Genomic DNA, 12,745 nt, shown 5'->3' with positions numbered 1-12,745 from the left:
TATCCTCCAAATGTCTTCACACAACATTGTAGGCAGACTAAAAAACATAAGTGAGCTCTCTTGCCAAAGCAGCTCATTATTAAGGAAACCTCTCTCGTTCTCGCTGGAATAACATAATTTAGTGAATAAGCTGAGTCAGCAGAGCTGAAAGACAAGTTATTCCCTGCATGCAGCTAGGCAGACATGCTGCAAAGCCTCAGTTATTGCCTCTGATATGATAAAAAAAGGTAAAGGCTTCTCACCACTGCAGGGAACCATTTTAAAATACAAAGCTGAGCCATAATCCAGTAATGCCTGGAAATACAAGATGCTTTAACATGAGATAAAACTTGAAGTAAAAGCAGCAGCAAGAATGATCTTATCAGCCTTCCCCACTTTCCATCAGTGCCTCTTTTTTCCACTCTTCATAGATACTCTCTCCTTGACAAGAAATTGTATTCCTTTGATTTGAGAAAAATTCTTGCAGCATCTTCAGAAAACAGTCAGAGATTCCCTTGCCCTCTTTAAAAAAAAAACCCACAGGAATTTAATATCAGATCTCAATGCAACCTGCAACTGTAAGAGGAATTTCTTCATAATGTGATCACACATCTCACTTTGTGTCAGAGATCTTGGATTTAGACAATCTACCTTTTTTCAGGATCCAGTTGTAGTTGCTATTTATTCAAAATTCCTGTTCTCTGAACTGGCATTAAAAATGGCAGCACATTTCTGAGACATGTTCAGTTATTTACCACTGTGAAGCCTGTCAAAACATACTGTTAAAGCTCTACCTTAACTAGTGACTATTAAGATGAGCACTGAATTCAATTGTCAAAAAGTTTGAAAATATGGTTATCCAAACAGTTACCCTGTAAGCTGTATGTACTTTGCACATACATCTCCTTGGACTTCTGTATCACTCTGCTCATTGGCATGGGCCCAAGCTTTGCTGAGCTATATGAAAATCATCATTTTAGCATAAACAGTAACATTTATGCCTATCAGCCTACAATGTGTTCATTCACATTTGCGGGATGGTCTCCATGACTAAGTTTTGCTGCAGGTTCAAGGCTGCAATCAGTATGGACTCTTCCAGTTATGCTGTCAGGCACAGTTGAAAATCAGATTTTCCACTGTTAATAATGGCAGATGAGAAAAAAATATATACATAGTAGTAACAATTTTACTGGTAGATTAAAATGATATTGACACAATGACACAGGCCACCAGTCAATTTGTACCAGGCTATCAACCGCAAGGAGACAGCGCCAGCACCAGTCAAGAGAGTTGCATTCAGGAAAGTCTTTTCTATCCTCTTAACTGCACTTCCTAGTAAAGATAGATCATAACAACACCACATCCTGTCTCAATTGAGAAAACACACAGTACTTAGTCTGGCCTGAGAAAGGAATGTGACAGAATCTTAAATTCAAGACTAGTCTAAGGCAGGTTCCTATAGAGATGCACGTAGAGAAAAGAATAGGGTAGGACAGAGGACTAAGGAGTAGAGGGAAAAAGCACCTTAGGCTGACATAATACACCCCTTCCCCATGTAATGAAAATTCACTTTTAATACATCTTCTTAATAACACTGTTACATAGCACTGTACTCTAAGACATAACTTTCACAGCAGCAGGATATGGCATACACAGGAGTTAGTGCAAGCCAAAATCAGAGTGACTTGTAAGTGGCAGGAAGCAGCTATAGCTGTGCACCTGACCATGTTTGTGTCAGAGATGAACCAAGGTCTTTGAGTTTATTTCTCCTCCAAAACATGACTTTGAAAATGTCTCCCAAACTCCATTGCCTTCTAATGTTACAAGCACACACATAAAAAATGTAATACCAGGTGGACAGCTCCTCTCTGCAGTATCTAATTGTGCTTATCAGAAGCTCAATAAAATATTACGGTTTTTAGATCTGTGCTGGTCCTAAGGCATATTTTCAGCACACTCAGTGGATTATTCTGTTACTTCTCGCCTAAAGTAAATTCACATAAACACTGAACTGCTCTTTTGTTTTCGTTTCTTTTTTTTTAGATGTAGGCTGCTATTTTTTTAAAATAAAATATGGATTATTTAGCAAAGTATGAAAAAAAGCTGTCATCAAGGAGACAACGGTTTAGTTTTGATTGCCAAAAAGACTTACTTCTGCTATAGTCCTCCCTCTCGAAGAGAAACTGAGTCAGTGACAAAACACATGCTAGCAAACAAAATAACAACTGTGTCTTCAGCCAGCCAGCCAGATTGCAATTCAGGACCACCACTACAGCCTGAAAAATTACTAAAACACAGAGGTATGTAATTATTTCTTAACATTCTCCATGCACTGGATGTGCATTTAAAAAAAAAGTGTTTGAACATAAGGCTTTTCTCCAGTGGAAAGAAACATTTGTGCAACACCAAACTTCCAAGAATGCAACCATACTTCTGAGATCACCCACCAATAATCAGTGAAGAAAACAGCATCAAACAATGCAGGTGGAAAAAGCACAGGTAAAGACTACAGTGCCACTTTGCGGAGTTCAGATTTGGATTGCCAGATACAGCTGAATATTGAGTACAGTTTGGCAGATGTAACACTGGCCAGACAGACTTCAGAAATTTCTTGTTTGACTCCATTTTTCATTTCAATATTCCAATAATTTACTTTGGCAAGGACTGACCTCAGGCTATGTTACCAGTGCTACCACAGACAATGTATTCTCATGGGATACACTCCACAGGGGCTAAGACTGGGCATATAAAGGAAAAACAGAGTTGCCTCAAATTCAAACTATTTAATAGCTTTAGCAAACCTGAATACACTATTCTGTTGTGTTTACTACTTTATTATAGACCCTATTCTTTCTTTGTCTTGTAACTGGCTCGTTTGTCAGTAAGTTCCACACCTCAAAGACTGGTGAAGATAGCTGCCACATTCCTTGTACTTCTATATAGGGGCTACTGGTTATGATTTTTAAGTAAATTTCTTTTCCCCAGTAGTATGGCAAAACTGAAAAAAAAAAAAAAAAAAGAGGGGAAGAAAAAAAGAAACTTCTCATATTTAATTGATCAAAGGCAATCAAAGGCTATCAAACCCAGAATCTGGTTTTAAAAAAATTTCCAAACAATAAAAAAAAAAGACAAAAAAGAACATTCCCACAAGATGCAGATGGAAAGAACTGGCTAGATCTATTTTTTTAATAATTAATTTTATTACAATTACCCTTTTCCCCTCAGCACATTTGTTAATCAGTCATGAAATCCCAATTGAGGGAGGTTAAAAAGGTCAAATACACCGAGTTTTCAACTTCAAAGTGGGTATAATCGCATAGGCTTGTGAGGAAAGACTCAATGGACTATCAGTGAATCCAGAACCTGAGCCTAAGGCTGCAGCAGAGAGTACTCCGGCTGCTCTAGCTACTCCACTTACATTCACAGCAGATAAGCACACCCCAGGGAGACCTGAAAACCAAGTCCGTGCAAAACATGCTCACAATCCTTAAATATGATCTAGTGTCTCGCAAACTGTTAGAAGTTTCATATAAATAATATTTAGATTATTATAAATATACTCCTTTAATTCTGCCTCAGCTAAGCAGAATATTTGTTTCAATGAATTTACATTCAATTAAAATAATGGCTATTTATATTACAACTTAAAAAAACAACCACAACATTTTTAACCAATTTTTAAACCAATATTTAACATCAGTTATTTCCTAAGCCTTATATTTTGTGTTTTATCCACTCTGGTTAATTGATTTAATGCTTTAGACTATTTATTCTACCATAAATAGTCCTAAAATGTAAGAAAATACATTCATATTTTTTAAAACCTATCAGAATAAAGAAAGTGTTAAAAAAGGCTTCCTTTAGCTAATTCAATCTGCAGAACCAAAGCACTGCAAGCAGAGCTTTCCTTACATCCCTGCTTTCTGGTTACTGGCTGCTCGGCTTATGAGCATCAAATGAACTTTGAAAAGCTAACCAATACACAGAGAAAGTTTCGAAGTTTGCAACAACTCCTAAAAATATTTTCCAGAATATTATGAGCCTATGACATGCTTAATTAAACAGTGATTTGTTTATTCACTCACAGGAGAGTGACATAAAAAGTGCATTTTAACCAACTCATCTAAAAAATGACAAATAAACCCAACTTGTAATTCAAGCTGTTGGCAGCTACAACCAGAAAAACAGAAGCATCAAAGGCAAATGCAAAATAAGTTAGAAGCATTAACGCAGATCCTGATCAGTTAACACTTTGTACAATATGAAATAAATACAAATTTGAGTAATAGCTTTCCGCTGAATGAAAGAAGAAAACAAAACCAAGTTCCCCACAAAAACAGAAGACAAAACAAACCTGAAATGGGTCAAGGCAGTCAGAAGACCCTTGAAGGAGAATATATATAACAGCCATCATGAACAGCATGAATACTGCACCACTGCACTTGGACATTTCTTAGCGTATACACTGAAACAGAAATATTGGTATACACTACCTACCATGCTTCTTTTAGGAGAATAAATGGAATTTACTCACCACTTATTTAATGGTTTAATATAAACCTCGTCAATACATTTTAGATGGACAAATATATCCTAAGTACACACAGGAATTCAAAAGCAATTAAGTGCTGGTGTATTTATTGCATATAGGCCTGAATTCCCATCTGTAAGAAGTCTATCACACAAGTTATCCTTGATTATCTGTAAAGGAAAGTTATCAGGAAACTTTGCTCATACTATTTTTAATAAAAGCAAATGTTTTCCAAGTTTGTGCTGTTTGATCAAGCCATTAAGTCATCTTGCTGCTCAGGTATTTCTACTACTTCATCAAAAATGAAAAGCTGAACTGGACTGGTAGCATTTAAATCAGTGCAAGGATCAATAATCATCTGGAAGACTTTTCTCCACTTGAATGCTTTTGTTCCTCAATATCCATCAGGAAACTTCCACCTTCAAATAGAAGATTGGCAGCAGAAGAGCAAGGCAATGGCATAATTGTATCAGCCTGTGGATTTCTATGAGTTTACCTGTCACACTTGAGCAGATATTGATAAAGAAGCTGCAACATTCTCTCTCTTTTATTTAGAATTTCACAAGTAGCTGGAGAGAGCGTATGTCTACCATAATACTGGAGACACAAATAAAGAAGACAACTGTTATATGACAGTGTTATTTATCTGTGTGACTGCTGGACATACAAGTTTCCAGGGCATGAAGGTAAGTTTCAGGAAGAGTAAGAAGAAAAGTAAGAAGAAAAACATCATCCATGTGCTGGTAAAGAAAAGTTACAGACAAACTTGAGTCAACTGTAGTGTAAATTCAGTTGTGAATGTAAAGGTTTTTTCCGCTGTTATTTTTGACATTTTATCTTTCTCAAAATAAACATGGAAACCCACTTAAGATGTACATTCATCCTCTCTGAAACTATTTCCTTCTTGAGATTTTATCTTAGCAGAAATATGCTTACTGGTTGAAAAAGTAAAAGATTAAGCAACACACAAGTCCAGGAGGAAAGAGATCATCCAAGCCTATTTATGAAGTTGCAAATAGATGTCACTAAAATGAATACTTAGCAATGCTAGTAATAAAAAGAGTCAAAACAGTTTTGTTTTACTGACTGCTGATTTAGGGAGAAAAATGCACACCCAGAGGGTAAATACTTCTCATGTTATTATTAACCAAAGCACAATAACATGCAGATACACACAGATATTTGAGTAGCCAATAAAAAGCACTTAAACAAACTGAAGCAGCTTAGAAGGAAAATACAAATACAGGGGTAGGAGACAGCTGGTGTTTACAATTAAAAACACTAAACACTTACTGTTTCAAGAACTTGTAACTTACCTCCAGAAGCAAACGTTGTTCACAAAGTAATTGTTTTGTACCCAGCCCAGTTTCAAATAGAGAGGTGACCCACAAATATAAAACTGGACACAGAAATATAGTGCAAAGTATTTGTCCAAATAATAACAAACTAAATAGGTAGGGAAAAGTAAAGTAATTTTTATAAGAGTTAGATTGAACAGAAAAGACACAATGGTGTTTTAGAAAATCCATTAAAGGATACTGTGCATACTAAAGATTGAACTCAAATTCCACTGCTTTCAAGTGGATAAAAAGTTTCCCCATGGCAGCAAACACCAGTAGAGGACATGTTTGAAGAAAGACATAAATAATTCCAGGATTAAGGTTAAAAAAAACCCAAACAACTGTAAATAGTGTAGTTCACCAATAATTTAAATTTTAATTTTTTTTAGCAATATTGCTCTAATCCCTGAGAAGTGTCATAATGACCAACATCCGGAAGTGCAGAACTGTTCATAAGTGAGAGGCAGTTCATTATTGACTCATTTTACATGGGATTTTCCAAGTCTGAACTATAGCTCCTGACTGAATCATAACAAACTTGACTGGTATCTGACACAAAAATACAGCATGTGAGAGTGAACACATTTGCAGACCATAATTTAAGATATGAATCGTCTTCCTTGTCATTCAGGTGTCCATGAGACTAGTTTCCTCTTTGCTATAGAAAAAAACTGAGTATGCTCACATATTTCTGTATAAATCACACAGCTCTGCTCCATATGATGAGCTAAAAAAAGCTATAGCAGTAACCAAAAGATCCAATATACTTGAACTTCAAAAGATGTTAAACAATCAATTATGCTGCAGTAAATGAGAAGTTCTTTGCTGTTAAGTAGAAAGAAGTAAAAATGAAAGAGAAGGCAATAGAAGTTCTAGTATTTATTTCTCTCCTCCTTAACATACCAAAAACATGTGCCTAATTTCTTGGAAATTGTGGGCTGGAAGAACGTAGTTACTGGCATTATAAACAAACACAACTTCTGGTATGAAATTAAAATTACTATCAGTAAACACTCCAAAAATTTCTCAGGAAACGGAATAATACTGAATGAACTTTTCTAGGTCCAAATAAAGGATGTTTATCTCTGCTACAAATACAAATCTTCTTTCTATTTACTATCTCAGTAGACCATTGCTGCTCTCTCCCGTCTCCCTCTTTGTTATTTCCAAGTGCTTTCACTCTTGCTTGGACACATAAAGGCACAAGCAAATGCTTAGCAATCAGAAGACTGGTCTTTTTACTCCTTTGTCATAACATTCAGAAAAGCTAGTGTATACACAAAATCATTTTCACTGTTAGCATCTGTCAGGCATCCAACCGGACTGCCAAGAGAGACTGCATACATTCCTTGGACGTTTTCTTGACCTGATAGATCAAATTCCTGGGCAACCCCATCTGAATTCAGTGTTGGACCTGTTTTCTGCACGAATTCGTACCAAATGATTTTTTAAGGTCCTATATGAATTATTCTACAAATGTGCACCCTTAGCTCCTTCGGAAAGCCTCTCGACATATCCCTAGAGCAGCATAGCAGCAGTTTTGTTGGCTACAATTCCTGTATGACAACCACCAGTATTCTCCTGTAATTTCACTTTTCTTCTCCATTGCCTTTCTACATCCACCTACTGTTTCTTAAATCCTGTAAACTCTTAGAAGTTTCCTTTTGTTCTGCATTTGCATGTCTACACTTGGAGTACTGGACTTGTAGCTAAGGTTTCCAGAAACTACAACAATAGAAATAAAATAAAAACTAAAGTAAAAAACAAGAATATCAATTTTAGGTTTAAGGACTAAAAAGTAAAGATTCACTTGAGCGACAACAATGCTTCTTAGTTTCTTAGTAGTTAGGAAAAACAAATGGAAAGACTAAAACCTAATGCAGATCAACAAATAGATACAGCAGAACTTCCCCTATTATTGCAACGTACTCATGAGTGAACTCTGTAGGAGAAGGTGGAAGGAAAAAAACCCAACAAAATAAAACTTTGATTTTTAAGAGACTAACTAGATTTATACTGCTAAGAGGAAGGAAAGGAATAATTTCAAATCAGCATTCTTTAGATGGTGCATTGGACAAGAGAAACAACCATCAGATTTTACTGGAGAGGAAAGAGAAAAACCTTTTCCTAATCTGAGTTATCTATTTAATGCAGATATTTTCTTAGTCTATCTATTCTTTGCCTAGATAAACACAGGGATAACTCACACACTACCTCTCAGAATAACGTGCAGCATACCTTTTACCTGACATGCCAAGATGGTAAAAACAGCCAGAGCTGCCAGCATCACTTTCCAGTTCCCTATTTCTCACTGCCAAACTGCTCGTCTTACTGGTTTTCTCATACAATAAACCCTGTTTGTAGTTCTGCAGTTGTGGACATTGGTCTGTTGCGGTAACAAATACCACAGAGCCAAAGGAGCAGGAGTTGGGAGATGCAAGAATACGTCACAAGAAGAAATAATTTTATCGGCCTGTGTATCAAAGAAGCCAAAGTTCAAAGCAGCAAAATTACAAAAAAACCCCCCAAACCCAACAACTTGTTAATTCTCACAGACTGCATTGGATTTGTCATCAAAATTAATAATATAGCATAGGATCTAACACTGCACACTAGCTGACAAGCAAATCAGAACATCTGATGAATGCATCAAATCCCTGCGCTTGGAGTGACAGCATAAATGCCAGTAACTAAGGTTTGGTGGGTATTTTCTTCCTGTTTAAATTTTAAACAGGAAAAAAAGCCTTACCTGAGGCAGGAGAATCTGAGCATCATGCAATCTGAACAAATCTCTCCACTCCAATTTCCCAGGTTACTTACTAGGTCACTTCGAGGTGCTTCCTGATAGTCTGCTGAAAAGCAGGACATGGAAGTCCTCGTGCCGTTGCTCTCGCTGGCTGGCCGTGGAGGCTGCGCGTACTGCCTGTAGGTAGCACTCTTCGGAGTCCAGCGAAACAGGTTGATCGACTCACGAACACAACGCTCAATATCAATCTCTGAAGGGGATTTAAAGAAAAAACAAGAAATGCAAGCGCAAAAAATCAGTAAAGCCAACTGAACTAGCTATACATATATCCATCTATACCTTTGTCTCTCTCTGTCTCTCATTCAAAGCGCGTGTAGTTTTCAAAAACATTTTCCCATTCAAAAAAAAAAAAAAGCACACTACTAGTTTATTAAAAACTAGCAAAGATGTTTTAAGGATTAATTTTATCCCTTGTTATGTAAGTAAATTTGTTAAAGAAAGAGAAGTGTATCAGAACTTTAAACAATGCAAAGACAGGACAATAATTGAATCCTACTCAGTGTAAGGCATCTTCACTAAAAGTTCCCACAAGTCAGACTATGGACTCTTCAATATAAGTTCATGCAGTACATGAAAAGTAGATTTCACGCAGTGTATGGACATCAGGATTTTGCATCCACTGTCTTGTCAGTTAAATACCACTAAGAGCCAAACTGAAAGTTTTCAAATATCAAACTTTGCATGGCCTGTCATTTTGACAAAGCTACGTGTTATCTATTTGTTGGAAAACAGGAGTTCTCAACATTAATTTTGCTCAGTGGCAAATGGAATGAATTTGTTTTAGTGACTTTTTAAACAAACAAACAAACAAACAAACAACAATACAGTCCAAAATCCAACCAGACATTCACAGTGAAACATTCTGGCTGAAAGAGTGAAGTGTGACAAAATATTACTCAACTTGGAGAAAAGCTGACACCTCCCTAATGGTATACATCCTAAAATAAGCTGTGGTCAAATAAAAACTAGAAAAGTACATATGCAAAAGAAAAAAGTAAAACCTATTAGAAATATAATTTTTGCATCACTAAGCATCCTGCATGTATCAATCTTCTAACAAGATGCAACATAAAAAAAATTACTTTTCTGTCACTCAAAAAGGACTAGTTAGTTTTGCATCTCCTGTATGTGGTCTGATGAAAAGAAAAATTATCCTAACTTGCATTTTATGACAAAAGTAGTGTATTGCAACAGACAGAGAGTGGGTATATCAGAACATTTGGTGTCTGTCCCAAGCGTCTCGGATGATTCATTACCACACTCACAATTTACAAGATTAAAGCATCAGCTTCTCTGAAGAAAACAGAGGCACTGTAGCCAAACTTTATCTGCATATCTCAAACAGATTTGAAGCACTGCCATCAATCATTTATTGCCATCAACAGATTTGATGTCTTGCCATCAGCTGGGAGTGACTCCAGAAACCTCAGTCATTAGCAGGGTGGTGAGCAAAAGAAGCTGAAATTGAAGCTTGGAACACAATATTCCAGTTGGATGAGGTTACTGAGTTTGTTTAAAATCTGACTGAATTATGTGATCTATTACTCTCACGTTCAAAAGCTGTGCATGTTCAGGTAGGATACTATCTGCAGCATATGCTTTAATTTCACTGATGACCCTGTGCTTTTGTGCCATCTTGCTTCTGAAATTCTGAAAAATCTGAGAATAAAGCTGTAGTTTACTTAATTTTAATTCTAGCTCTAAAAACCTTTTTGTGGATGTGAAAGTAAATCACAATTTTCCTTGACAACATAAGGTTCCCTATCTATGTGAAGTAATAGATGCTATAGACAAATGGACAATGTGATGTCTCAACAGTAACAATTTTCATTCTGTGAGAAAAACATATTTTTCATTTTGAATATACTCTAATGGAAGGTTGTTATTTAGTATCATTCCCAAGGAAAATTCATGCAACTGGAGAATTTTATACAATTGCTAAATTCAGGTAATGAGAGGAGATACCTTTTATGGTTATTATTCCTAAAGCTCAGAATACACTCTGAAGCATGGTCATTCAGTTGCGCTTTTTCTACATTTCTGAAGACTCATTTTATCTATAAAAAGTTGAGAATTTCAGTCCAAGACTGTAGTAGATTTATAGTAGGGTTGGTTTTGTTTTCTTGTTTGTTTGCCTTTCCTGTAAAGAGACTGCTATAACTGAGTTATAACACCATCTCCTAAGATTCTTAGCTAAAGAAACATTAGCAGTACTTCTGTAAGAGATGATATAAATGCAGAATTTAGTCAGTAAAAAAAAAATCTGAACAACAATAATTAATAGCATGAGATACATTTGGTTGTGAGAGGGCATAATAGCCTACATATATCTGAAACTGAACAGAGGACTGCAGGATGGAATAGGAACTCTATGTGCAGTAGTGTTATGAAAAAGCTGAAAGCAGAAATTGAGACTGACAGTGTTAAACACTGAGACAGGTCAAAATATTTTGCCTAAAACAAGCTCTGTAATTCCAAAAGGTATTCATCAAGAGAAGCAGAAAATGTTGGTTTTAGGTTTCCCTAAAAACAATAACCAGTTCTCATACATCAGAGTGTAAGGAAAAAAGATAGGAGTTTGTCTGTTGTTCTGTGATTTCTGACTGTTTGGTTTCTCATTTCTTCTAAGCAGCATTTCAGAAGGTCAGTGGCCATGGCTGGAAATGAAATTCCACAGAACAAGAGAGAACTTTAAATGCTTTGTGAGGGAGGTCATCAAAAGCCTAACGCCAAGTTACAGTCTACTGATTAACTGGTCTACTTCTAAATAATGCAAAATAAAAATGTAACAAGGCAATTGTGGTTTCCACTAATAATAGTAATACACCCCCCTCCCCCCCCCCCAAACATGTGCAAACCATAGGCACATGCATGCATATATATGGGAACAGTCAACATTTAGCACTCACAAGGGAGACAAGACTATTGGTAGTAAAAGAATTTACTCTAAGAACTTACATTCCTTTTCTAAAAACAGTTACTTTCGGGATACTAGAGTTTAAGACTACATTAAACTGGTATAAATATTTACAGAATATTTATTAGTCATATTGTAAGAACAGGCTTCACACTTGAGTAACCTTCAAGCCTGTCTTCATCATTTGTTTGAAATTTCAGTTTAAGAAAAATCACTTCCCGTCACTAACTAAAATGCAATGCAATCTCTTGCAGCCTTGCTGGATAAGATCTTTTCTCCTCCTTTTGGTTAATAAGTAGGGGTCTGCTGTGCTAACCTTCAGTCCCGATTTCTTCCCATGCCCTTTCAAATATATGACAAATGAGTCAGTCTGGTGAAATGTCCATCTTTTGTTATTGTACCAAGACTTCACTTTCACACAGTATTAATCCCACTTGTACTCTTCCTGCTTCCAAGTAACTGTGTAACAAGCCAGAAAACATTAGAGTTTACACATTATTTAAAACATACTGTTAGTATGTCAGAAGTGTAAATATATCCAGTCAGTGTCTAGATTCCTGGATAGGACTATGACCATATGAGCAGAATCTACCTCACCAGGACACTAGAGTACTTGACAAGTGCAAACAACTTAAAAGAACATCCTTCTGACACAGGATCTGCATAAATCTCCAGGCATCAGCAAGAAGTGAACAGAAACATTTAGACAGGATGAGGAGGGCATGCTCACTCATGGAGATGCACATATAACATCTCTGCTCTCCAAGGTGCCAACATTGGGGTGTTTTGTAGTATAAAAAGGATGTGCCTTCCGTTTTTATGAATACAAATTACTTCACTGGAAAATCTGTAATTAAAATATGTTGACATAACATAGTATCATTAACTGTGAAGTGTGCACTGAAAAAATTTAAGCCTGACTTTAAACATAATACAAATACTATAAAAATAAATTATCATTTCAAAATCTAGTATATCTTCAAGCTGTCTGTTTTTAAAAACCTGCAGAGCATCTGTATTTCAAAAAGTCAAAGCTGCCACGCAAGTACCTAGGAACTAAATCACAAGTTTGAAAATCAAACATTGCATTTAGGAGTTCTGGCTCAAATGAGCTCAAGTATTGCACAGTCAAACAACAATGAAGCCTTATGGCACCAGCTAATCACGCAGCA

The 12,745-nt window shown here is 36.2% G+C and overlaps 1 protein-coding gene across 6 annotated transcripts in view; it reads right to left on the bottom strand.

The window, feature by feature from the left end:
* The window catches only part of TBCK (TBC1 domain containing kinase), a 97,863-nt gene that overhangs the window by 22,744 nt on the left and 62,374 nt on the right, over nt 1-12,745 (bottom strand). For all 6 annotated transcript variants that reach the window (XM_027635905.1, XM_027635903.1, XM_027635908.1 and 3 more), the window contains one exon: nt 8,671-8,846. In XM_027635905.1, coding sequence (XP_027491706.1) covers nt 8,671-8,846 — 176 coding nt within the window. The remainder of the gene's footprint in view (nt 1-8,670; nt 8,847-12,745) is intronic.

This window comes from Corapipo altera, unplaced genomic scaffold (genome assembly GCF_003945725.1).
Source record: "Corapipo altera isolate COAL_440 unplaced genomic scaffold, ASM394572v1 22b, whole genome shotgun sequence".
In the NCBI taxonomy this organism is placed as follows: Eukaryota; Metazoa; Chordata; class Aves; order Passeriformes; family Pipridae; genus Corapipo; species Corapipo altera.
The sequence above is the reverse complement of the archived record's forward strand: the minus strand, read 5'-3'. Positions and strand labels throughout refer to the sequence as shown.